The sequence below is a fragment of the Phaethon aethereus genome, assembly GCF_964289735.1.
Source record: "Phaethon aethereus genome assembly, chromosome: 12".
Taxonomy (NCBI): domain Eukaryota; kingdom Metazoa; phylum Chordata; class Aves; order Phaethontiformes; family Phaethontidae; genus Phaethon; species Phaethon aethereus.
The window spans coordinates 1648529-1674988 of NC_138588.1; the positions used below are offsets into that span (position 1 = coordinate 1648529).

Here is a 26460-nt window from a genome sequence, read left to right on the forward strand (position 1 = left end):
AGGCAGCGGTTTCCATCCGAAATGGGGCCAGACAGACCGAAAGTCCTTTCCTTGGGCCACTTGCCTGCGGAAGGGCCGGGGCTGGGGGCAGCTGGGCGCGGGGCTGCTGTGTGCTCCGAGCCCTCCTCGCGACTTGTCCTCCTTCGTCACGACAGGGCGTCGAGCTTGGACTACTACGAAATCCGGTCAAACAGCTCCCTGGAGAGATACGACAGGATCGGCCCCCCCTTTCATTGCACCTTCAAGGTAAGGAGGGGGCTTTGAACTGGCTGAGGGACTCCCAAGCGCCGTCCCGCAGGCGGGATGTGCCACGGTCCCCCGGCTCGTCCCCACCCCGCGGGACGCCGGCGCCCCGGGCACATCCCTGTCCCCTGCCCTCGCAGCTGCAGAACCTGGGCTTCTTCCCCATGGAGGGGGTGACCATCAAGCTCACCGTCCCCGTGGCCACCCGGGCGGGCAACCGCCTCCTGCTCTTGACCGAATTCATGGCGGACCAGGTAGGAGCGGGTTTCGGCCCCATTAAGCACGTGTGGGTCCTTTCCGCACCGAGGGACACCCCACAGCGGGTCACCCCACAGCGGGTCACCCCACAGCGGGTCACCCCATCCTTTTGCACCCCCCCGTGCTCACACCCGCACGGACGGCCTCGGCTCATGCCCGAGCTTCCGCCTTTCGCATTCGCTTGGCCGGAAACATGGAAAACGGTAGTGGCCAAGGGGACTAGTCCAAATATTTCTCCGAGCTAGAGCTCCCTCCGGCACGCGATGAATTCTTGAGGGTCTTGAAAGCATTAGCTGCGCCCGGGGCGACCGGCGGGCTTGGGCAACCACAAAAGCGGTGAGCGGGCTGGGCGCAGACCCCGGGGCGTCCGGGTCTCCCGCGGCGCCCGCAGCCCTGCGGGACTCGCGCGCCGGAGAGGGAAAGCGCCCGGCACGGGAGACGGCAGCTTTACGGAGAGGTTTGGCCTCGAGGGGGGCGTTTGGTATTGCCAGCTCTGGCGAAGCCCCCGCCTCACCTGTGGCACCCCGGGCCGGCGGCTGGATGGGGCTCGCCGCCAGGCTGAGCTTTGCTGGGGAGAGGCACAAAACCGCAGGAATTAATTAAAGTGAGATGCTGGACTCCTTTTGGGCTGGGAGCTCCTCCAGCCCCGTGGCACAGCGGCGGCAGCCGCATCCCACAGCGACCCCAGCTCAGCCGCCGGCACCGGCAAAGCCCAGGGGGACCCCTGGGACCCCCCTTTCCAGCAGGTTGGGTGCTGAGCACGGGGAGGTCCCTGTGCTCGGAGCCCATCGGCTTCTCCTGCAGGAGAACGTGACCTGCAACGTCTGGGGAAACACCACCGACTACCGGAGGACGCCCGCCGAGGAGGACCTCTCCCGCACGCCCCACCTGGTACGTGCCCCCGTGGGCCTGATCCTGGCCCCAGGCTGAGCCCCGCCGCCCCAGGCAGCCCCCAAAGCCCCCGGGGTGGGATGCCCCGTGGCCACGGGGGAGGACGGGTGCGTGGCCCCTCTGCCGAGGTCGGGATCTCGCTCCCCACGGCGTGTGCCAGAAGCCCGGGGGGGGTTTTCTGCCTTCTCAGCAGCGACGCTCCCACGCCACAAACTTCTCCCCTTGCAGAATCACAGCAACTCCGACGTGGTTTCCATCGACTGCAATGTGAAATTAGCCCCCAACGAGGAGATGAACTTGCACTTGCGTGGCAATCTGTGGATGAAATCTCTGAAAGCAGTAAGTCCTCCCAAAGCGAACACACGGCTTTTGAGGAGAAACGCCCCAAAGGAGCCCTCGCACCACAAAAACGTGGGGTCTTTTTTTCCCTCTCCTGTGATTGCCTTCCCGCCCAGGAAGCCCAGGCGTGTGTGGGGCAATTTTCTGTTTTCAAAGCCCACTTGTTCTGTTTGTGTGTGCATCCAACATCCCGCACAGCACCTCACTGTGGGGAATTTAATCCCGAGCAGCCCTTTCTGCGGTAGTGTGACCACACTTGACCGGGATCATCCTCCCCCACGGACACAGAGCACAGCATCCCCGGCACGGATGCAAAGCCTGGAGGGGGGGGCAAAGCCTCTGGGGGCACCCGGTCGGGGCGCTGGGTCCTCTCCCGTCTCTGATGCTTATGTCCAGCATCTCTTTGCGCAGCTGAAGTTCAAGTCACTGAAGCTCACCATGAACGCCGCTCTCCAGCGACGCTTCGGGAGCCCCTTCGTCTTCCGCGAGGAGGACCCCAGCCGCCAGGTGAGCCTCCGGGCAGGACGGTCGCACACGGACCTAGCAGCTTTTGGGGATGCTGCAACACCCTGCTCTGACCCCAGCGGGAAAAACCCTGCGACCTGCAGAAGGGCTGGAGCGACCGTAGCGGGCATCCAGCTCCGCAGAGCCCGGAGCAACTCGGTGCAGCTGTGGCTGGAGCAGGGCGGCTCCGGTCCTGAGCACGGAAAACCTGAGCCAAACCGCCCGTGCGTGGGGGGGGCATCACCCCCAGCAGCCAGAATCCTCCCTTGGGAGGGGATGCTCGGCATCCCCACCGTCACGCCATCCCCCCGCATCCCCTCCGTTCCTGCCCGCCGGCTCCTGCACCCGGCGGCCGCAGCAGCCTGTTTTGATGTTCTTTCCTTGCAGATAACGTTTGAAATCTCCAAGCCGGAGGAGTCGCAGATCCCCATCTGGATCATCTTGGGGAGCACCTTAGGAGGTCTCCTGCTCCTGGCCCTGCTCGTCCTCGCGCTCTGGAAGGTGAGCAGCACTTAAGCCACGTCCTCTGGGGGCTCGGTGGAGACCTCCATGTGTGGAGGGACCCCCCGGCCCCGCAGCTCCGTGTCCACAGCCCCACGAGCCCCTCGGCACCGCCGGGAATCGCAAAAAGCTCCTCTGACCTCTTCCACTTCCATATTGTTTATACTCAGGGTCTCAGCCTCCTGGCAATATCCCGTTAAAAGACCGACTCTTCCCAGCAGTCAGCTGAAGTAATGGTGGGGTTTTCTTTTGTTTCTCTTTAATCCCTACAGCTTGGATTTTTTAAAAGCGGGAGCCGCAGGCGAGCGGCGGAGCGGGAGCGGAGCGCCCGGGGGCCGGAGTGATACTGCCGGGGCGGCCGGCTCCCCCTCCCCGCGTCCCCTCCCAGCCCCTCGCCGGTTACGGAGCAGAGGTTCGCCTCGATGCCGAGGGATTTGGGTGCTGAGCTCGGGTTTGCATCGAGATGAGAGTACGCCCCTTTGTGTGAAATCACCAAAACAGGTCCAAAAGCCAAAAATACACCCCTACACATACTAAAAATCCCCAACCCCTACGCACGGCCCCGTGCCACAGCGAGAGGAGCTTCAAACTGGGTTTGCAATGAGGTGGCGGCGGCGTGGGGACAGAGGGGCCACCGAGGTGACGTGCCCCATAACCTGGGTCAAACTACCGGGCTGCAAAAATCTTTAAAAAATAATATCCTTAAAAAGTAAGGATTGCTCATTCCCGCGGCTGAGCTGTAGCAAACCCCCGGGGCTTTGCTGACCACGGCTCTCAAACTGCATTGCGTTCGTTAACCGGAGCAATTAGGTGGAGATTTTAATTTGCCTCCTTCTTAATGCACTGAATACAAATGATAGCAAATTAAAGCACCTTAATGCAAATCTGCAGTGTCCAGCTGTACATACTTATTCTAAAAATATTTACCCGTTTAAACAAAGGAGAAAAAAATAAAACAAAAAAAAAAAATCAAAAACCAGTTTGAAGTGTTTTCTACAAACTGAGCAGTTTGGAAGAGCTTGTGTCCAGCAAGGGTCCGCACGTGTATTATAATTGTACATATTGCCGTCACGCGAAACCGGATGATCGGTGCTGTTTGACAAAAATCTTTCTTTTTGCATAACAGAATTATTTATGCTAATATTAATTTTATGGATGAAAAGAAAGCATATGTCCGCCGGATGTGTAATGAAGTTTGTTAAATACTGTCCTCGTATTTTTTAAGGATTAAAAATACAGTCTTTTAAAAATAAATAGCCTCTGCTCCCATTCTGTGCTGGCCCACTCCCACGGCTCGGCTGGGCGCGAGCGGGAGCTGCTCACGCCCCGCTGGGACACAGCAGAGGACGGGGCTCAGGCTTTTTCCTCCACTTATTTATTGTGGGATGCAAGTTTTTCGCAGCCTGTTTTTAAAGGGATGCTGTCAGGTGGGATGAGCGGCCGGGGCTGGAGCCCCAGGGTGCCTTTGTGAGCCCGGAGGAAGGTGTGCTGCAGAATCACGTATAAAATGGGGAGAAACCCCCTGATTTTCATTGCTAGCATCCTCGTCTGGAACGGGAATTGTTAATGTCAGGGTTTCTGGCCCCGTTGGGTCTCAGCTGTCCCTGGGGGCCCGGCTGGGGTGCAGGGCTACCCTGGAGAGCCGAAGTCCCGGTGCAGGTACCGGGGTGGGTGCTTGGGGCACCGCTGGCACTGCCAGCAGTCCCACGGCCCCAGGAGACCAAATTTTGCAGATTTATTTCCCTCCCTCTTCCTCCTCCACCAATTTTCCTTGTCGCTATTGAAAGCGGGCTGCGTGAGGACTACTGACGGCGTCTTGCCAACCTTTTATTGCTAGGAGAAAAATAAATAGCTGCTTTTCAAGGCTTTGCCCGAAAGCATCTCGGCCCCTGGTGCTACAAAAAGAGCAGCTGTTGGTCTCCCCCCACGCAGTCCCTGCCTCCCTCCCCAGGCTCAGGGTACCGGCTGCAAGGGAAATAGCTGAAGGTCAGCAGGGGCTGGGCAGGGTCCGTCAGCGGGGGTCCCCAGGGATGTGGGTGGTGGTGGGTGCCCTCCCGCTGCCATCCGGCTCCAGAGCCACATATAAGCGCATACGCATATGTGTGTGTATATATTCGTTATGCACTCTCTCTCGTCTCCGTGTGTGTGTGTATATATCTATCTCCTCCAGCCTCGGGAAACCATGCTTGCAGGCAAGATGCTGCGCGTGCTTGTTTACATATACGTGTTTGCGTGTGTGAATGTGTATCTACATACACCTGTATGTATATGTGGGGGGGTACATGTATGTAAGAGCGTGTGCGCATTTGAGCATCTCCAGCCTCCAGCCGTGGGAAGCCACGCTCACAGGGGACGCCGCCCCAGCCAGCATCGGGGCGTATATACACGGATGTGTGTGCGTATATAAAAGTGGTGTGTCTGTATATACGTATAGGCATATATAAGCATAGGCATATATACGCATGCATGTGTGTGTCTGTGTACATGTATGTGTATGTCTATACTGTCCCTATACATACACCTCCTGCCCAGCAGCGTCCCAGGCGCCCGCCGCCAGCCGAGGCGCGGGGCCGCAGCCCACCGCGGACGGACGGCTGGTGCGCGACAGCCGCTCTGCGCCCTCGTGGGAAGGAAAGCTGCGTTTTCACTTCCGTTCAGTGGAAACACTCCAGGAGCAAAACTCCCGTTCCCCACCCGCAGCGGGGGGGCTCGGGGTGCCCCGGCAGGACACCCACCCACAGGACACGAGCCCTGCCGCGGGCTGCCCCTCACCGAAACCCGGCATCGACGCATCAGCGCTTCTCCGTCTGCACGTTACAGTCTGAAGGACGTGTGCAGCTACTGGGAGCTTGGTTAAAGCTACTGGGAGCTTGGTTAAAGCTACCGGCACCGAAAGCTTTTATCAATTTAACTCAAAACAGCGCAGGCAAAGCCGTCGAGCGGCTCCACATGGTTACTTGGGTTCACAAACTCACACTTGCACCAGGGGAAGCCTCGGTAAAATGAGCTCTTGTAACCCGCCCCGTTTGACCCCAATCAAGAACATCCCTCACCATCTTCAGATAAACTTGTCAATTAATTAATTCTGCACCTTGACGCATCCCGAACAGGGCCTGATCCGGCAAAGCCTGCTGCGAGCGCCGGAGCAAACGGCAGCGCCGGCACAGCGGGGCCGGGGCTCGAGGCGGGGGGTCCCCGCAGAGCCACGTCTGCCGGCCCCCGCTCCGCCGCCGGGCTGGCACGGGGCGCCGGGCAGCAGCAGCAGCGCCGGGGCTGGCGTGCAGCCCCTGCCAAACGCAACACTTGAGTCCCACCGTTTGGGAAAAAAAAAAAAAAAGTGACTGGTTTTCAGAAAGCGGTTTTCTTTTCTAAGCCAAGTGCTTTCCCCTGCTTGCTGATGCTGAGGCTCTGGCGGCGAGCTGAGCGGTGTTTGCCTCCGCAGAGACGCAGAAGCCTGCAGAATAAGTGAAAAACTCAGCTTTTCATGCAGCTGCACGACGCCGGGGCCGGCTGGGGCTCTCCTCACCACCTACGGACCACGGCTCAGGGTAGCTGCCCCAAGGACGAGCGTGCGAAACGCCGGCTGCAGCTCCCTGCGCTGCGGCGGCACGGCCCTCTGCTTGGGCTCGACCCCCGCGCGCATCCCTCCGGACCGAGGGATCGAGACTGCAGGTTTGCCAAGGGTTTGCATCCCACCGAGCGTGGGCTGGCCTTGGGAAGGTGTATTTTTTAAAGCCAGTTCGATGAATAACAGACCACCACCTACGGGCAGCCGCACGCCTTGGCTCCGGCAGAGGGGACGGCGTGCAGCTCCTTTTTCCCAGCGAAAGGAGCACCTGCGGGCCCTGGACAGATTTTTAGCAGGAGCTTTAATTAACTCCCACAAAGAGAGCGAGCGCACTCTTTCAGCTTTTAAGGCTTGGAAAAGAAATTTCCAGACTAAGGAGAGGGAAGGTCCCGGGATGCCGAGAGCCGTGACGGACACGCTGCATCCGCAGGTGTGCAGAAACAGGCACCCACCTTTTTTTTTTTTTTTTCCCCTATCCTTTGGCCAAGAGCTTTTACTCACCATAGCGAAGGCGGCAGAACAGCACGTGCACGCCGCCACCTTCCCGGGCTGCAGACAAGCAGGAACCCGTCTTCATCAGGAACCCGGAGGAAGACCAGGGACCACACCTGAGACAGGAGTGGCTTTAGCATCAGCTGCTCCTTCCATAGCACAGACCTTCCCTCTCTTTATAAAAAGTGCTTTGCAATCTACTGACAAGAAGTTTTATTATTGCTGCTTCTGGGTAACAGCATCCTCTCTCTTCAGGTCTTCACATATTGAAATCGTCCCAGGAACGGCATGAACAAAGCAGAACCTCAGCAAATACCCTGCAACGGAGCCAAAAGCGAGACAGGATCAGAACAAAGCTCCAGGAAGGGAGGAAGAAACAGCTTTTCCACAAGATCGCTTGGTGTAACATTTTTTTCTTATTAAATAAGCAGAACTGTGGGAGGAGCGGCTTCCTTCACCTTATTACCTACAGATATTTCAAGCATGCACATTTGTTCCACGCATGGTTTTATACAGGTATTTCCCAAGAACACAACACTTAGATTACTCCCTGGCAGAAACAGGTCCCAAGGAAAAAAACAGTGCAAGGAAATACTGTCTCAACCAACGCTACAGCAACTCGTAGCGATTTCCGATCCAGAACGCTGTTATACAGCGAGCAGCACGAGCTGCTGCAAGCCTTCAGCCCTCTCCCCTCTTTCCCCCGGCTCTCCCAAGTCAAACAGACTCAAGGACCCCTGACTCTCATTTTTAACTACATGCACATCGTGAATTATAAATGTGCGAGGGTAAAAAGGGAAGAGCAAGGCATCGGAGCTCTGTTGGCTTTTTTCCTGTAACACACACACACTGATTCATATATTGGTTAATTTTAACCCAGTCAGCTACCAGCAACTTCACTAGCTAAAGAATAATCATCTGGTACGTGTTCTCAAGTTGTTCGAGTTTCAGGTTCAATGCTTTAGCGGTAACGGACACAGTCCCAGAACGGGAGACTGAAAGCACTCCCCACTTCTTGCGATGAGCTGCAACGGCTTAAACTTTATTTTTTTTGCATTTCCAACAGGCAGGCTAAAAATCGCCACTGTAAACTCCCAGCAAAATACAAAACTGCAGCTTTCCTGATGACTTCAGACTGACACACTTGGTGCACAGGAGGAAGACACTTAGGGTAACCATTTACAGGATCATGAACACCTTCCCACCCATCTGACAACAGCCACTTATTGTGCTAAGGCCCCAGGTGGCTGAATTTGGCTTTGCCCTTTTGCCTGACCTTCAACAGCAAGTTTTCGAAGTGCAGTAGTCCAACCTAGCTGCGATACAAGCGACAGACACAGTTTTCATTTTAGCAGCTGGTTTCTAGCAGAATAAGTCTGCAGCTTAGAGGACACAGTACTTGTAAAGCTTTTCCCTTGAAGGAGACACAGCAGCCAACACTCACGGTACCACATAATCTAAGCAGCGCTCTTCTGCTTAGCACTAGACAAAAAATAGAGTTACAAGCTAATTCCACATTCAATGTTTATTTATTTGTAATACAAATAGAAATGTGTGCCCAAATCTCGCCTTAAAGTTCTACCCAGATTGTTAAAAAAAAAAACAAACCCTACAGAACATTCTTTCATCATCTGACAGTTAAAAAGCTGCATTTAAAATAATCAGAGTTTTCAGTAGCCTGTCAAAACAAGTGACATTTTACTGTCGGAGTATCTGCAACTTCTACCAAGGAGAAGTACCTTCTCAAGCAACAGCATTATTATACAATCAGTTGCTTATCATAAAAGATCTTATGATAGGACAATTTTTTAAAAATCAGTTTTAATAGAGATTTTCATAATGAAAGGAGTAAAAATCATGAAAAATCCTCACGTCCAATTCAGGGAGACACAGACTCCATGCTTATTGGAAAAGCCAGTTTCAAGCAGTATCCTGCTCCAAAGGAAGACTCTCTTTGGTGACAGACTACTCCATTAGGAAGATACAGCATTTGGAATCCAAGAGTGCAGTTTTACATACTTTGAGTCAAAAAGGTGCATGTTGATCATTGAAACAACAACAAAAAAAAACAAGTTAAAAGCATTTTGAAATGTTGGGACACACACAAACACAAATACCCTATCAATTTTCTAGGTATCCATGCATGATCTTTATATATGAGCAACTTAGCCACATAAAAAGAAACCATGTCTCCGGTTCATTTCGGTCAATGTGCAAGTTCCTTTTGAAAAAGTTATTCAATACTTACTGTAATAGCGTAAATGAAGAGCTTGATAGTTCAACTATTATTAAGTGAACATACCATAGCCGAATTTAAACCTGTATTTCCTAACAGAGCATTCCATAAGTCTGTAGCTGTTGATAACTGCTGTTCAAAATTTAATTTAAAAAAAAAAAAAAAGATATTTTAAAATGTTACCAACATCTCCAGCATTAACTGAAAGGCATAAAAAGATGGTGAGGTATGAGAGCAATGGACTGCTCTGTATGTCAAGACTTCACTTTTAACCAACGACCACATAATTTCCAATCGTTCTTTCCCACCTCGCTCCAAGAAGTTTTAAAATTTGCAAAGCTACTGCCTCGGTAGCACGGTGACACAGGCATTCACAGGTGCCTTTGTAAATAACTACCTAAAGCACTCCGCTGCGAATCTTAGGTGGAGATGTGTATTGGAAACAAAACATTCTACACAAGTTACATTGGGATTCTTTTCATTTTGTTTACAAAAACAAGAAATAATGAAGCAATTCTTTTAATTAAACGAAATGACCAAAACCACCAGATTTGACTACAGGAAAACGATGTGGCTCTTTTTCCCCCCGCCACCAAGATCTGCATGAGATCTGAGGCTGCAGACTGAATCCAGAGGAACCCAAACCCGAAAGAATAGAGAAAAACAACTCCATGTATACATATATATTCTGCTGCCTGCAACTGATGTTGCCCTGGGATAGCACCACCACAAAAGGTTTTATGTGGCCTAGTGAAACTTCACAAATTCTTCCAGAGTTCTGGGGATCTGGTTTTGGTAGCTGATGTTATAGATCCGTACTGCTCGGGCAGCCAGGCACTTGAGACTCAGCTTCATTTGAGTTTTAAGGAGTATTTCAGACACCCCTGTTGTACTTTTATCAAGAGGGGTCTTCTTCTGCTTATTCGTCATGTCTGTATGAGCACCAGCCTCCACCAGGCTAATGATGATGGAATGCAATGTCAAGAAGTCACTGATGGGCCTGTGATATTGGACAATGATGTGGAGCGGACTGTTTCCTTCGTTGTCCACAGCGTTGACGTCAGCACCACAATCTAGCAAGAGTTTTGTGACAAGCGCGTTGGGAAAGCTGCAGACATCATTCGTGTGGAAGTCGTCAACTGGTGTACTGGAATTGACAGCGTGGTGCAGCAAACTAGAGCCATCCCGAGTTCTGGGATCAAGGTGAATCAGGTTATAAATCTGTTTGTTGATCCGCGACTGATCATCTTCACTGCACTGGGTCTTGGTAGAGATGCAGACTAAGTAGAGAAAAGTAAAAATGTTGCATTCATAGTTGTCCATGGCTGTGTGGATGTCAGAGTCTTGGGTGGTTTTGATCCGGGACATGCCTTGTTCTATTTCCAAGACGCTGCACCTCAGAACACTCTCGATGTCCTTGGCTTTAACAGGCTCATTTAAGTGTATCATCTGAGAAAAGACTTGAGCAAACCTCAGGAGGTCCTTATGAGTGTTCCTATTGCCTTTTTGCCTTAGGTGCAATGCATGGAGCCATAGCTTAATACACTGTTCAAACTCCATGTTATCTGCATAAACAGCTCCCCGGTAAATAATGGGGTGAGAAACGTCGATATTGTCCGAGCCCAGAATTCTCTCTCGCACAATGAGGCCCTCCATGTGAAGGGCATCTCTGTCCTGCCTAATAGACTCTAATTCCTGAGGAGTCCTGCATTCAGTCCTGTTTCCATAAGCTTCAATTTGTGGAAGAACTTCTTTTTCAATTATATTCTCGCTGTCTCGGTACCTCTCCAGCATCGCTAAATATAAATAGTGGTAAGTCTTCATTATATCATAGTTTTCTCTGTCATTTGCAAAAGAGGCACCCAAAAGTTCCAGAGCTTCAATCCGGCTTCTCCTGTCACAGTCGGCGTGAGCAAGCAGCAGCTCTACAACATCGGCCTTGCAACTCTCGGCAGCGACTTTCAACGGAGTCATCCCATGGCCGTTCACCATCATCGCCGCCTTCCACTTGACCAGCTCCCTCACTATTTCCAAGTGGCCAGCTTCAGCTGCGAAGTGCAACGCCGTGGCACCACAGTGGGCCTTGGCGTTGGGATCGGCATGCTGCTCGAGGAGGTACCTCACCACGTCCGTGTGACCTTTGTAAGCTGCAATCATAAGGCAAGTGTTGTCGTACTTGTTGGCAATGCTGATGTTGGCATTGTTTTCTACCAGGTATTTCACAATGTCCAGTCTGCCGTCAAAACACGCAGCCCGCAGGGGAGTCGAGTTGGTCACCGTAGTGTGATTCACATTGGCGCCGTGACTCACCAGTAATTTGACTACTTCAAAGTGGCCGGCTCCTGCTGCACACCAGAGAGCTGTGGCTCCATCAATGACAAAGCTGAAAATGTAAAGACAGAAACCAGTAGTTAAACTGACGCTCTTTCAAAAGTATCCTTTACAGGCAGCCGAGCAGCATGCAACAGGCACATATAGACCCAGCCATTAAAAGGTATTTTATAGCCACCTTAGTTCTGTACTTGAAGGAAATTATGGGGATAGCCAAGGTAAAAGAATGAGAGACTTAGCAAGCATACAGACCTCCCGAAGGAAGCAGTATTGGAAGTTGAAACTTCAAAGCAGACGGGATTTTTTAGCCACATTTTGCACCAGTACTTCTCAGGCTGCTTTGAAGATCCTACCTGCAAGCGCCTGCCCTCAGCCTACCAAGGTCTCGGGAAGAATAGTTACAAGAATTACTTGTAATTCTTTGATGCCTTGTGCCAGAAACTGACACATTAAAAAAAAAAAGAGAAAACTTAAAATTGACATATTGGCACAAAAAACTAAACTCAGACAGGAATAACAGTATAGCTATACAATACACGCGCCCTGGCAGCAAAGCTGGCTTAAGAGTTTCCTATCGCTTCACTTGTTCTCGCATCCTGACCTGCAAAATTGCTGCCGCTTCCGCTGCGCCAATACTTCTTGTTCGAGACACCACACTGTAAACCAGACCAGCAGTCTGGTTAAATAAACGGAACTCCAGGAATAAAAGAAAATTTAAAAAAGCAGAAGTTCTTCTGAGCTGGACTGTTTCAGTGATCTGTTTTACGTCACAGCCTTGTAGACAGCTTGCTGGCCCTTGGAAATGAGGGGACAGTTAACTTCAGCAAAGCATCACAGTTTCTTAAGCTGTTTTCATTCCCAAATCCAGCAAGTTGCATAACTAAAAAGATAAAGGCTGATGTCCTTTCCATGCCCCTGATTTTTGAAGTAGCACTTAAATGTAGAAACAGGAGGTGTTCACACACACTCAAAGCACATCCCAAATCACAGAGGAGGGACAAATCTCTTATTTCCATATATTCAAAGAGACATGCTTCCCAAAGTCAAAATATCGTAAGACACCAACTTAATTTTAACAGCAATTTCTATCATTTTATGAAGCTTTCGCGTAGCTCAGCGGGAATAGTTGTGTGGCTGTATGTAAACCCAACACCTCTAGCCAACATTTCAGAGGCCATTTAAGAGCTCTGGCATGCAGATACGTCTACACCTTTATTCACAGCAAGTTCCTTATTTTGTAAATAACCACATTAAAATACTTCTATATTAAAACAGGAGGAAAGTCAGGGCCTAGGACTTGTTAATGAACATGAGGTTAATTTATTGATGCACTACAGGTATATATTTCCAAGTCAAAAGCCTGGGGCCCAAACAAGCGGAGCTGCTGTGCCACCTTATCTCAAGGAGAATGACAATAACGGTGGGATCACACGCCTTTGCTCTTCTCACCAGGCTGCGATTCCCACTGTGCCCATTGTGTCTCAGACAACACCTCCTTTAATCTGTGCCAGGCAGGGGCTCTGGCAAGCACATCACCAAGCCACTGAAGCACAGCATGAGAAAGGAGAAAATTCAGCAACAAAGTGGGGCTGACAGCCCTTCCTATCGCTTTCTGTCAACAGAGGCTCTTTAACTGAATTTGGGGCAGACCTCATCCTAGGTATTCTCAATCAGTTTTTGCTTGTGAAAAAAAGGGCTGATAGAGGAGAGGAAGAAAGAGACAAAAAAAAAACCCCACACAGAGAAGTCGGTTCCTCCCCCTTCATTCAGCATGTAAGAATGAAGCCAGTCTTTCCCTGGGCCGGGTGGAGCTGTGCAGGCATAACTCCAGCTCATCAAGCAGGAGCCAGATGAAAGATATCAGTGGGGACCCATTACGATCCCTCTTGCTCAGTATCTGATGTGAGCTCTCCTCTCTGTGGAAGCTACCTGCAAAACCTGATGCTGTTCAAAAAACCAATCTACCTTCACGATTAGCCAGCCTTAGGCTCAAGACTGATACATGGGAAAGAGCTTCATGAGCACTCTGGGAGATTTTACAAACACTCCTCCTTCCTTCTGCTGCAGCAGCACACTACCCAGGGACCACGCTCCTGGAAATCATTGCCAGGCTTCCCCTCGAACAGCAGCATCAATGCCACTGCCCCGGAAAGGTTCCAGCTGAGGACCAGGCACCCCCTTCCTTCCCTTTCCATCCTAAAATGTCACACTTTGCTCCCGGCCGTGCCATACATTGTTTCCCTGCGGCAAGGAAGGGATGTTCCTTGGGATGTCTGGGCTGGACACTGAAAAAAACCTTCAATTTGAATAAACAAAGGCCTGGCTCTTGCGTGCAGGCACCAGCCTACCCTGACCCAATGCCTGCTGTCACCCACAATCTCACAGAAAAGGCCATTTTGGCACAGCAGGAGAGAATACAAGGTGACTTGCTCACTGAGCGGAAACTCGACAAGGAGCTTTGGAGGCTGCAGCAAGTATCTACAGTTGCAGGTGGGGGATCGCAGAAGGGCAAAGGTATTTACAGCTCATAAAGCATCCTGTGGAGGATCTCCAACAGCAAAGGCATTTTTATGGCTACTAAAGCAACTTTCCCAACACCAGCTGGGAGAGTGGGGGGGTCCTGAACCCCCTGTGCCGTGCAGGTACCAACACCCATTTCCGGCTGGAGCGACAGCGCGCTCTTACGTACCCGTCGAAGCGGACCGTGCCGGTCTGCTGGGTCTGCACGCGGTAGTGCTCGAGGAGCAGGCGGACCACCTTGGTGTGCCCGTTGCGGGCGGCGATGATGAGCGGGGTGGAGCGCTGCCCGCCGTGCTGGCTAACGTAGCCCAGCAGGTACTTGATGTCACTCTCGGAGCGGTTGAGGAGCAGCGCGGCCAGGGTCAGCACTCGCCCCTCGCTTGCCGCCTTGTACACGTACCCGGCCAGGCCCTCCATCGCCGCCTCCTCCTCCTCCCGACTGCGGCCCCGACGACCGGGCCGGCCCCGCTCGGGCCTGCCCGCCTGCCCCGCCGCCGGGGCGGCCTCTCCCTCCGCCTCCTCCTCCGTCCTGCCTCGGTGACCGGCGGGGGGCACATGCGGCCCTGTCGGGGCCAGCCGCCCCCCGGGCCCGGCCAGCGCTTGCGGGCCGGCGGCGAGGCGGGGCAGCCCCAGCGCCCACCGCCGCCTCACCCGCCCCGCGAGCGCCCGCCGCCCGCCCTGGGCCCGCGGCCCATCCCTGGCGCCGCCGCACAGCTGCCCCGGCCGCGGCGCCGCAGCGGGGACGCGAACCCGCGGCCCGGCCGCCGGCCCCGCCCTACCGGGGGGCCCGGAAAGCGGCAACGCACGGACCGGGCCCGGCGCCGCTCCGCCGGCCGCAGAGGGCCGCGCCGCGCGCGGGGCACCGCTACGGGTCGCCGGAAGGGCCTTGGCGGGCGCGCGGCGGGCACGAGCGTCCGCCGCCGCTCCGCCCCCGCCGCCGACTCCGGAAGAGAAACCGGAAGCGCCGCCCTTTTTCCCTATTCCCCCCGGCAACCGGTGGCAGCGCACAGATGTTCCGGCCTGGGTCTGGTTCATCTGGCTCGGATTGGGCTGGGTTGGTCGGGTTCAGCTGGGCTGGGTTGGATTGGGTGTGGTTCAGTTGGGCTGGGCTGGTTGCATTGGGTTGTGTTAGTTTAGGTTGGCTTCAGTTGGGCTAGGTTGGGTTGGGTTGGATTGGTTTCAGTTGGGCTAAGTTGGGTCGGATTTGGTTGGATTGAGTTGGTTGGACTGGATTGGGTAGGGTTGGGTGGATTTGTGGCGAGTTTGCTTTAGCTTGGTTCAGTTTGTTGTTTTTTTAAAGAAGGGCTCAGCAGCTTTCATCGCCTCGGCCATGACTCCACCCCAACAAGCCTGTCGTGCCCAGTCTCAGCACACACAGCAGCTTTGTCCTTGGTTTCAGGGCGCCATTACCAGCCTTGCTGCATACATATCAGCTTGACCGAGAGCTAAATGCAACCCACCTGCTTGGCCGCCTCTCCTTTCCTCTGTACAGATCATCTCCCAGAGACCTTCAGGAGGTGCCCCATGCCGTGACCAGTTACATGAGACCATTAAAGGCTGCAGTAAGTAACGTGATACACAACCTGCGCCGCTGTCTGTTGTGTGCCGTTGTGTTCAAGGGGATACAGTATCAGCCATATTAATAGTTAATTTAAAATCATGCAACTGGAGCCGCTGCTCTTTATGGTAAGTTTCGTGCAGGCCTGGCCATGCATTATGTATGGGAGCAGTGTCCCGGCTGCACGGCCGGCATTGCCAAAAGGAGCCCTGGCGAGGCGAGAGGGAAGCGAGTCAGGCCACGGTCAGCTCTACGGTGTTCAGTTAAGGAGGATCAGCTTTTAACAGCCACGTACGCATGTAAGGTACAGCATGATAAGCAGGGTTCGTGGTAAGTTTAAGTGGAACCTGTATCTGTTACCTCAACAATCTCCTCCACTTTTCAAGGACTTTTTTCATTTCCAAAACAGCTGCAGGTGCCACTTTTGTTCCCTTATGGGTTAGCATCAACGGTGCAGAGAGGGTCTGGTCTCAACGCTGCCACCGTCCCTCCTGGCAGCACCATGGAGCAGAGAGACTGGGGTTTCTGTTTCGCGTCTTCTTGGAGCCTCATCAACTTCGGTGTGTCCAGCTCACTGTGGTCTGAGCCACGATTCCTCAACAGAAAGCTGTGGCACAGCTTCAAGTGATTATCCCCCGTTACCATCTCAAAGACGTAGCTGTGCACAGCCAAGGAAACAGAGACGCAAACCCGTCGGTGTAGTTACTGCAGAGCTGCCAGCTCGAAGCCGATCATGAGGGTGCCTGGGTGTGTGTAAGGCACTGTGCTCAACATCGGAGTCCTCGAGCTACTCAGAAGCAGGGCGAGAAGCCAAAGGGTTTCAGTGCATCAAACCACTTAGTCCATTAAATGCCCATTTCCCCTGACCAGCAGCACACCTTAAGCTGTATCTCCACTTGAGGAGCTCTGCTTGTTTCAAATGCAGATTCATCTCCCGATTTAGACCCTAAACTACAAGTCCCAGGGGGTGCAAATCCTTTCCTGCCTCCCATTTTTGCTGCCCATGAGTCGTCCCGACCTGCTGGCATTTATCCAGGCAAACACAGGATGAGAGGGAACGGAGCACGACACCTGCACCTCCCGACTCCTCCGACTAATAATGTCCATTTGCTTTACGCCGTGTGGGTGCAGAACAGAAGTTGTTTCATTCCCGGGTAACGGAGACGAGACCTGCCACACGTAGTGATTTGCTCGTGGCGATAAGCCCAACCTGCGGCAGAGCCATGCTGTGCTCCGCCACCGTATTTCCATTAAACCTCGGGCTTAAAAGGATGAGGTGATTGCACGGACAGGCTGTGTTTTCCGTGGCGTTCTCTGCCAGCCTTTTCCCACCTCTGAATCTCATTTTCTTGGCCAGGTAACAACGCGTATCAAGACACGTGGCTGTACCTCAGGGCCAAGAGCTTCTCATCTAAAGAGCAACTAAGGAGTTAAATATTGTCTTTCTCCTCTTCCTCTATTTTAAAAAGCAGCAAAGATTATCCACTTGTGCTTTGGGGAGGGAAGGCAAATAAGTAGTATTTATTTAGCTGCCTGGGTTTTGCGGGGACGGGCACCGTGAGGGGAAGGCCTGGCCGGGCCGGGCCGGGGCGAGCCGGGTTGGGCCGAGCCGAGCCGAACTCAGCTCGCCCAGGCCGGGCCGCCCCCGCCCCGCGTTCCCCACGTCCCGGGGCGGGCCCGGGGCCACTGGCCGCGCAGCCGCCGCTCGTCCCCCGGCGCCGGGGCGGGGCCCGGGCGGAGCAGCGCCGGGCCGAGCCGGGAGGAGCGGGGCCGGGACCAGCCGGGCCGGGGCCGGGCGGGCACATGCAGGGCGCGGCGCGGCGGCGGCCGTTCCCGGCGGCGGCCCCGGGCTCCCCCCAGCCCGCCGGGCCGCTCTACCCGGGCAGGTGAGCGGCGCGGAGGGGGGGAACACGGGAACACCCCCCGGTCCCCCGGGGGTCCCCAACCCACCCAGTCCCGCCGGCTCACCCTGCCCCAAGCTCCCCCGCGCTACCCCAGCCCCATCCGGCCCCCCCGCGCTGCCACCACCCACCAGGGCAGCCCGGAGCGCCGGGGTCCCCCCGCCCCCGCGGCACCGCAGCCTGGTCCAGGGCGTCCTGGCTTGCCCCAGCTGGGGCAGGGGTTGACGGCCCCTTCCAGCGAGCCGCAGCCCCCCCGGCTCACCCCGGCTTGTCCAGGGTACCGCCATCCTCTTCCTCCATCCATCGGGTTTGGAGCGTGGGCTCCGGTAGCGTGAGCTCGTGGCTGATCCGGCCGCCGCTCCGGTCTCGGCCTCGCGGGAGAGCGGTTCGTCTGCTGTTCCCGAAGGAAGGCGAAGGCCCGGTGGTGCTGGAGGGTTATTTGATGGAAAGACTTCTGCGGGGTTGGATCAGGCCTCGCTCTGCAGAGGCGGAGGAGGAGGATTTCAGAGTGGAAGATGAAGGTGATGGTGCACCCAGAGCACCCCTGTGCTCGAGTGCCGCCAGGCACCAGCGTGTTTTTAGCGTTCGGCAGAAGCGCACGGGAGTTGAATTTTGCTTTGTCACGCAAAAGTTAAAAATAGTTGCATTTAATTCAGCACGTAAGCTTTTCATCCTGCTTTTGTGCTCACTTCTCGGCCAGGAAGAGCCTTCTTAGGGGGATGTGCCAGTTTTTATTAACAGTGCTTTGCCTTTCTGTACTGCCTCCTCCATTCTTTGGCCTCTCAACTGTGGTGTTATTCCACAGATCCCAAAGCCCGGAGGCTCACCAGCAGCCAGGGAAGCTCAGGTCCTGTGTGGGGATGCAAACCCGGAGTCTGCTCACTGCCTCTTCGGAAACCTGTTATATGACTTAAGGCTGACACTGTCACTTCTGTCATCTCTAGGCATGGAGCAGTCAAGAACGAGGACACCTTCAAGACCTCCCCGTTCCATTTTGATCTGTGGTTCTACTTCACTCTGCAGAACTGGGTGCTGGACTTTGGGCGTCCCATTGCGATGGTGAGTGTGGCGGAGGCAGGCTGGCTGCTTTGCTTGCAGTCAGCTTATTTAGGGTGGAGGGCAGGGGGGCAGAGCCATGGTGGTCCACTGTAGGCTGTTTTCTAGACCAAAGGGACACCCTTGAGGAGCTGTCCTTGAGACGAGGACCACTGCGATATACTGGTGGGAGTAACTGGTACCAAGTGCATCGCTCCAATTGCGGGGAAGGTATCTGGGAAACTCGTTCCACATCATCTATCCCACAACTTTATGTTTTCATAAGAAACATTACCTGGAGAGGTTTCTACTGCTCTCCCCTATACTTTGCCCATATGTCTGGAGCTTGGGACTCCCACTTTCCAGACAGTGCAGGGCAGAAGCGGCCACTACTCTCAAATGTAATTTTTTATTGCTGGCATCTGCACGTGACAGAGGGTTAATGGAGAACCACTGCTGCAGGAGTCCCGAATGCCTTCCTCGCTCGCTCAGCCACACAACTTCATGACATCGGCTTTGGGCAGCGCTGCAGGAGCGAACGGCTGAGATGTAAATACGCTGTGCATTTAGCACCCACTTCCCGACTGTGCTTTTAGGGATGCTTACTGTAAGAAGAGCTGCCCAGCTTCGTTACTAACAACAGCTATGTGAAGTCAAGCTGACAATTAGCAAGCAGTGGGAGTCCAAAGCAAGGATTTTGTCTCTCCCTGTCTTTCAGCCAGTGTCAGGGCTGTAATCGTGAGCTGGGTGGTGAGGATACACTGATGTGCTTTTTTCTGCCCCTCCTCAGATTATCCTACCTTTGGAGTGGTTTCCTCTAAACAAACCGAGTGCTGGAGATTATTTCCACATGGCTTACAATGTTATCACGCCATTTCTTCTGCTAAAGGTAAACCTCGAGGTGCAAGTGTTAACGGTTTTTTAAATGTTACCGGTTGTAAAAACAGGGCAAACAACACAGTTTTGTAAAAGCTAAAAGTTTCTTAGGAAGTTGTTGAACAAACGGTGGTCACTCTCAAACTCCTGCAAGTCCGCTGGCCATTACGTTAGAGCGTTGTTAACTAACGTCTAACGTTACTGTACGTTAGAGCTTTGCTACTCCAGGAAGAATTTGTGATACCATCTTTTAAAGAGCAAGGCTGTGACCATCTTAATACAACTCAATTTCCTGCATATACAAAGCAAATCACTTCCCCTGAGATCTCCAGATTCAGGAGTCAGAGCCCTTCACCCTGGCTGAGCCAAAGTGTATTTTTAAGACAACATCCATCCGTGACTTAAAAGACCTTATGAGACAGCTGGAACTGTAGTACGTTTTCTGAATTGTTCAGTGCTTCATTACACTTGCTCTTCAACATTAGAATTGTATCTTTAGCTTAAATTTATCTAGCTTCAGCTGCCAGCTACTAGATTGTGTAAACCATTTATGAGGTTAAAGACTGTCATATCATTAGAAATCTTCTTATATTAAATACTTAGCAGCCAGAAGATATGAGAAAGCAATTATAAATATATTTTAACCTTCATTAGCTAGAAATTGAATTATGTCCTAAGATGTAAATGATTCTCTCTCTCCTGAGTCTGTCTGGGAGATTTTAAATGCTGGTGTGGCCAAAAAGGAATGTTTGGGATCCAGTCCTCTGGGGGGATGTAAAAGCTATGAAGCTCAGTCTGATCCATCAGTCTGACCCAGCCGATTTCTGCAGGCTGGGCTCTCCTCAGGCTGAAGTTTGCCGTCTTGGACTTCCCTGGCAGCACAGCGTGAAGGCTTGGTCCACAGAAAAAAATCCGTATGTTATTCAGGGCGCATTTCTGCGTCCCACCATCCTTCTCCATTAGAAGAGAGCTTTCCTTTCACTCTCCTTGTCCTAACTCCTTTGACATTCATACAGTGGTTACAGAGAAAGGGAAAGTTAAGCCCCAAAATTACATACAAATAAGGAGCTTTTCAGTGTTTATGAAGGGCTGCAAAGCTGATTTGGCAGCAGGGAGATGGGAGGTGAAGGTGGCCTCAGCTGATCCTCAGGCCAGGCTGATGCATCCCCCTGACCCACGCTTCCCGTGGCCAGCTTGGCATCCCCTCCGAAGCCTGAACCGCCTGAGCTGGGATTTATGGCTTTCGAGGTTTCTCCTGCTTTGCCAATCTGAGCAGGGAGCTCCTTTCCCGCGAGAAGCTCCTGCTCCTCGTCCCCAGCCGGGCTTGCAGGAGCTCGCCCCAGGCTCTGAGTAACACCAGGCTCCCCGCCAGCCTCCTGTGCCTGCCTCCACCCAGATCTAAGCAGACCATGAGATGGTGCAGGGAGAGCTCCTCACTAAAGCTGCTGTTCAAAACGTTGCCTCGACCGGTTTTGCTGGTAATTAGATATTTCAAGATACGGGTTTAAATGCAGCTTCCTCTTTAGAAGCAAATACAGAGAGAGGCAAGTCCGATTCCATTAGGAAGAAAGGAGAGAGAGGGCGGGGAGGGAAAAGCGAAACAGTTCAACAAGCATCCTTTGAAAATCATCCAGCGGAAATTTATAAAGGAGCAAGAGTCTCTTCGCCAGGGGAGTGCAGTGCTCAGCTGGAGTGCTGCTGCAGGCTCTCCCTGCCACTGGAGGGCACAGCCAGCCTTGCAGCTCCGCTCAGCAGAGGAACTGGAGAAAGCAGCTGCCTTTTTGTTTCTCATTAATCGGTTTTGATCCCATCTGGTGAAGAAATTGCTTTGAGTACTGTACTAGAAGTACTGGATCGCTGATTCAGCCTAAGCGTTGACGCAGGTTAGGGGTGCTGCTTTGCAGAAAGGTTTAACGAGGGCAAAAAATGCGATTTTATTATTGCAGCCAAGGATGAAGTGTGTACTCAAACCTGAAAGCTACACAGGCTGGTGGAAATGTGTTTGAGATGTGTTTAGGGAAAGCAGCTGCAATCAGGGAGGTTTGTTCTGGTGCGGTCACACCGCTTTCCCCTGGGGATGACTGTGTTTTCCCCCGTAGCTCACACCCACTACGGCAGCACAACCCGCAGCTTTCTGCGAGCCCCTGCTTGGGTTTAGGTGATTTTTGCAAAGCACCATAAAGTCGGAGAGGGCAGAACTAGTTGCGTGTCTCTGCTGGTACCTCCTTGCTATTCAACACGTCTCTGTGTTTTAGCTCATCGAGAGATCCCCCAAGACCTTACCGAGATCAATGGTCTACGTCAGCATCATCATGTTTGTCATGGGAGCCAGCATCCACTTGGTCGGAGACTCCGTAAACCATCGCCTGATCTTCAGTGGCTACCAGCACCATCTGTCTGTAAGAGAGAATCCCATCATCAAGAACCTGAAGCCAGAGACACTGGTAAAAAGGCTGTGCTTTATATAAGCACTTAAAAAAAAGAAATTTAATTGCTTGTTCTTATTTAATAGCATCCATGTTCCCTCTGCCCTTTTAAATCTCTTTGCATTGCATTGCAGATTGATTCCTTTGAGCTGCTGTACTACTATGATGAATATTTAGGTCATTCGATGTGGTAAGCAATTTACAGTCTATCTAGCGGCCTCAGAACGTAATACAAGGAAGGGCAGATCTGATCTGATCATAGCTTAATATGTAAAAAAAATAAAGCACAGCTGATGAGAGCTGGCTGGGGATAATGTCCTCGTAGCCAGTGTGATTACAATGGATCTCTCCCTTGGAAAATTGCCCATTGCCCCTAGTTTTGTCTCTGACTCAGTGATATTTCTAGGACAGGGTGGTTGTTTGACAGCCATAAGGGACAGAGGAACGGCTCGTCTGTTCTCGCCCCTCGGCCACCTTCCACGGGATACCCAGGAGACAAGTTACAGCACAGGCCTGAGGGCTCTGCAGACTCCTTGGCTGTCACCACCCACATTTTTGCTCCTCTGGAAGTTGACCCCAAAACAACTCGACTCTGCGTGGTCTCCGTAGCCCATTGCTTGCTCCCCTCCTTTACCACGCATCCAGTTAGTGACCCTCCAGCAAGAGGGAAGGCTTGCTCATGTAGCCAGACCAGTGCCGCTCGGAGACAGAGGCCGTTTAGCCATGGTGCTCCAGGGAGCTCAGTCAGGGTCCTATTTCAGCGCTAATCACCCCAAGCTGACCCTAGAAACGCTTGTTCCAGTGTGCTTCCTCCAGCGTGGCTGCACTTGCTGACCCAGGGGCAGGTAATGCTGGTAGTGCCCACAGGCTGTGGCAGGTCCCGTCGGCATGAGCAGCACCCAGTGCTGCAGATGTGCCCCGCGTCCCGCTGCTCTGCCTGCGCCGAAGACCCCAGAAAGGACTGTCTGGGTCTTTATCCACTGCTAGATAATCCTGAGATTGCTCAGAGCAGAGGGAAATCTCTCCCCCATCAGGCTTTCCCTGTTTATTTGCTGTTCCTTGAGTGCTGTGAAGCAACCAAATCCTGTTCTTTTAAATAAAAAAGGGCTCTGCTAAGCTGTTGAAATCCTGGTCCGCGTCCTGCTTTCCTGCGGTTCAGCCTTTAACACACCATAATGCTCTTAAACAGCCTCTTGGAGCCTGGGAGTGTAACAAATGCAAGTGTTTGACCTAATCAGCAAACTGGGGCTTTTCCTGCGAGAGCCCCAACAGTCTCGTTACCTGCAGGAGCAATGGGTGCAGCCAGAACACACAATAGCCCTGCAGCAGGCATCGCCAGCCCTTCGGCTGTCGTACCGACCCAGCAGTAATCTCACAGTAAGAGCTGTGATGCTAGCAGAGAGGCGGTGCCCTGACCAGCACTGCGGTACCCCACAAAGCTGGACCCCCCGCCCCAGCTACCCGCTGCTTCACCCTCCTGAGCACGTGTGGCCGGAGCAGCCCTGGGTGGCCTCTGCTGCTGCTCTTTCACCAAATCAATGTACAGGCTCAGCACAGGGATTGCCTGTGTGCATGGTTTGGATTTGGGGGGCGGTTTAAACACTTTCCAGGGTCACACCACCAATCTTGTTGCTTCTGTTTGCAGGTACATCCCTTTCTTCCTGATACTGTTTATATATTTCACCGGCTGCTTCACTCCTGTTGAAGAGGAGAGCAGGATGCCAGTGGCTGCTTTGCTTCTGATGGGGCCCAGCAGCCTTTATTACTGGTAGGTGGCTTCTGTCCACTCTGGACAGGCAAGGGATGACGAGGGAGGACAGCAGGAAGCCCTGCAGCATGCAGGCAGGGGTTCTCCATTCCTCAGAGCACAACTTGTTGCAGCTTCTGCTCTGCAGCTCTGGAAAATCAGATCAAATCTGGCTGAAATTTGCTGCTGCTTTAGCCTTTGCAAGTTGGGACAACTTGAGCATCGCTCCTGTCCCTGCTTGGGGTGTTTCTTCAACCAGTCAGTCATACTGTTACTGCTGAAGCTCCAGCTTCCAGCCTCCATGGTACTTGCTGTCTGCTCCCCTTCAACTGCTGCCATTCGCTGTGCTGTTACACGGTTCCCCCACGATTTTGGGGTGATCACCCAGTGCCTGCAGTGCATCCGCCTGGTCTCAGGTTGTTGGTGGCGAGGGGGATGCTCCCATTAGTTGTCCAGGGATTTTACACAGACCCCAGGCTGCCTGTGCGATGCTCAGATGCTGCCTCCTCGGCTCGCCCTGCGGGTCCAAATAGCCTTTTGAGAGAGGTCTTATTTATTTCCCATTTTCATTAGCCTCATCCTCCCAAACGGTTTCCCTGATGGCAGCCAAACAACTTTTCATTCATCTTCAGAGATGATGTTCTCGCTTGCCCGTGGCTTTTCCCCCCTGCCGAGGCTGTTTTTGTACAGTAAATTAATTTTTGATAGTCAAAACCATCAGGATGATTTGGTCAGTTCCCAGTTACCCTATAGCACTTCCTTTAAATACATCAGTGTGAGTCTCTGCAGTCCATGTGCTAGCAATTTAAGAGCCAGGGAGTGCAATTCCTTCTTCCTCTTGCTAACACCCATTCAGGACTGGCCACTGCCAGATACGGCACAGAGGGAGCAGTGGCTTTTTGGACTAAATGAGCACAACATCCACAGGTCAGAAACAGAGTCTGGCTTTGGTTCTGAATTCAAGCATCCCATTCACAAACTGAGCCCAGCACCTTTCAAATCCCATACTGGGCACGTGTTTCTTTACCTGTTCTCCTAATGAAGCCCATAGCTCAGTTGTAAAATTACTGATAAGAAACGTGAAAACAAACCACAGCCTAAAAGGTGGCAGTAGAAAGCAGCACATCTTGGTTTGTCTGCATGCAGAGCAGGGAGAAGGGGGACATGGTTCACCCCAGGTAAGGCTGGAAGTGCTGGGGGCTGCTGTTACGTGGTACTTTCTCCTGGGGGGAACTAACGGGTGTTTCTGTGTTGTAGGTATCTCGTGACGGAGGGTCAGATTTTCATCCTCTACATTTTCACTTTCTTTGCCATGATGGCTTTAGTGATGCACCAGAAACGCAAAGGACTTGTCCTGGACAGCAATGGCCTTTTTCTCTTCTACTCCTTCATCATAACACTGGTCCTCATTGCTGTCTGGGTGGTTTGGCTGTGGAATGACAAAATTCTCAGGAAGAAGTACCCTGGCGTGATCTATATCCCTGAGCCGTGGGCATTTTACACCCTGCACATGAACAACCTCCATGCAGCAAAGGAAAGTTTGTAAGTTTTGATACTTTAGAGTGATTTGAAGAAAAAAAAAAAAAACCAACTAGTTTTTCTAATGTAGATGTATTTCAAATAAATTCCTGACCAACATTAGCTGCAGGCTGTATCGTATGTCAACTAGACCTAGCTAGGGAGGGAGTGTTTGAACAAAAGGGGAAAATAGTCTTTGCAACTGAAGGCTTTAAAGCCAGGGTCATGGCAGGGTGTCTCCCTCACAGCCCTCACAACTGCACAACGCAGTTTCATGCTGGACCTTCTCAGGTGCTTACAGGACAGCACCAAAACCCTCCGGTATCAGAGTAGAGGCACAGCAGCCCAGCCCCACAGGGGCCCATGCTGCTGGCGATCCCCCATCCCGCCATCGCTGCCCCGGAGAGCATCCCGGCCTTTAACAGGAGTGGCTTGCCGGGAAGTTGGAGCGCTCTCTCCCTCCTCGTGTCTTGGCACAGAGATTTATCCGCTCCTCCCACGCAGCTCCCAGCTGAGTAAACATGCCGGGAAGGGGCTGAGCCGCCCCACCTTGGACCCGCTGCCGGCAGCTCTGCTCGGCCATGCCTCGCTGCTGAGTGCAGGCGCGGTGCAGGAAGGGCCTGGCTGGTGGCAGAGGCAGAAGAGCCAATTCCCCACGAACGTGGCCCAACAAGAGCATCGGGCAGGGGGTGAGCTCCAGACCTGGCCCCGCTCGCGTGGGGTCTGAGCCACCACCAGCTTCTGCTCCCACTCACCCCATCTCCAGCCTCAGGTGATGGAGCTGAGCTCCCGCAACTCCAGCTGCATTCCTGGGATGGTTTAGGTCTGTAAAATTTGTATTAGAAGCCTGTGTGACAGAATCCAAGTGGTAGAAGGAAAAAGCTGTTAGCAAAAACATAGCAAATAAAAACATTTGGTAAAAGCCGAGTGACTCGCGTTGCGTCCCGAAGCAGCCGTTCTTTGAAGGGACAATCTTTATCCCGTGAGATTTAAGGACTGTGAATGTGTCATTGGCACAGGGCAAGGTCTACCCTGGGAAGGGTCCAGCCCATGCTGTAGTGGTCACCACGGCCACTAAATATTTTGCTCTCGGGTCCAGACCTCCACCACAGCCTGGCAGCAGATACTTCATCCCCCTGCGCACGTGCCAGCCCCGCCTGCGCAGCCGCTGCGTTCCTTTTGGGGGTACTTCAAGCACCGGCAGGTCTGGAGAGGCAGAGCATCGCCCATTCTGCGCGCAGGAGCACCCAGCCAAGCTGCTGGCTCAGCAATTTTTGTAGGGCACAGGATGGGACAAAATTGTAGATCCATGTACAATACTTGCTTTCCAAGGGCTTGTATGTCAACCGAGTGGCAGCAGCACGGCGCTGGCAGGGACCAGCAGAGGTGAGCAAACCTGGCCGTTTGTCTGGGTTAGTCCATAACAGCTGGGGGCTGCTGCCTCCCCCACCCACCCAGGTTTAAGCCCCAGCAGGTCCCCAGCTCGCTGCAGCCCTCCCTCTCCCTCCGCATCGTT

General features: G+C 53.0%; 3 protein-coding genes across 4 annotated transcripts in view; 2 read left to right on the forward strand and 1 right to left on the reverse strand.

The window, feature by feature from the left end:
- ITGA11 (integrin subunit alpha 11) overlaps positions 1-4588 on the forward strand; it is a gene marked incomplete at its 3' end in the record, with an annotated part of 48976 nt that extends 44388 nt beyond the window's left edge. Inside the window, exons 24-30 of one of the 2 annotated variants that reach the window (XM_082005149.1) lie at positions 156-246; positions 384-497; positions 1306-1392; positions 1621-1731; positions 2143-2238; positions 2623-2736; positions 4574-4588. In XM_082005149.1, coding sequence (XP_081861275.1) covers positions 156-246; positions 384-497; positions 1306-1392; positions 1621-1731; positions 2143-2238; positions 2623-2736; positions 4574-4588 — 628 coding nt within the window. Of the gene's footprint in view, positions 1-155; positions 247-383; positions 498-1305; positions 1393-1620; positions 1732-2142; positions 2239-2622; positions 2737-3008; positions 3081-4573 lie in introns of those variants that run through there. The other variant, XM_082005148.1, reaches the window with a different exon arrangement.
- A 5191-nt stretch (positions 4589-9779) lies between these two features.
- Positions 9780-14300, reverse strand: FEM1B (fem-1 homolog B; the record flags this gene model as incomplete). The annotated part of the gene is made up of 2 exons (XM_082005447.1): positions 9780-11415; positions 14053-14300. The coding sequence occupies 2 exons, from the start codon at positions 14298-14300 to the stop codon at positions 9780-9782; spliced, it is 1884 nt and encodes a 627-aa protein (XP_081861573.1).
- Positions 14301-17244: 2944 nt separating this feature from the next.
- CLN6 (CLN6 transmembrane ER protein) lies at positions 17245-25403 on the forward strand (the record flags this gene model as incomplete). The annotated part of the gene is made up of 7 exons (XM_082004950.1): positions 17245-17327; positions 18287-18401; positions 19168-19266; positions 21509-21697; positions 21814-21869; positions 23325-23447; positions 24684-25403. 7 exons carry the CDS (start codon positions 17245-17247, stop codon positions 24970-24972), a joined length of 954 nt encoding a protein of 317 aa, XP_081861076.1. The 3' UTR covers positions 24973-25403.
- Positions 25404-26460: the final 1057 nt, after the last annotated feature.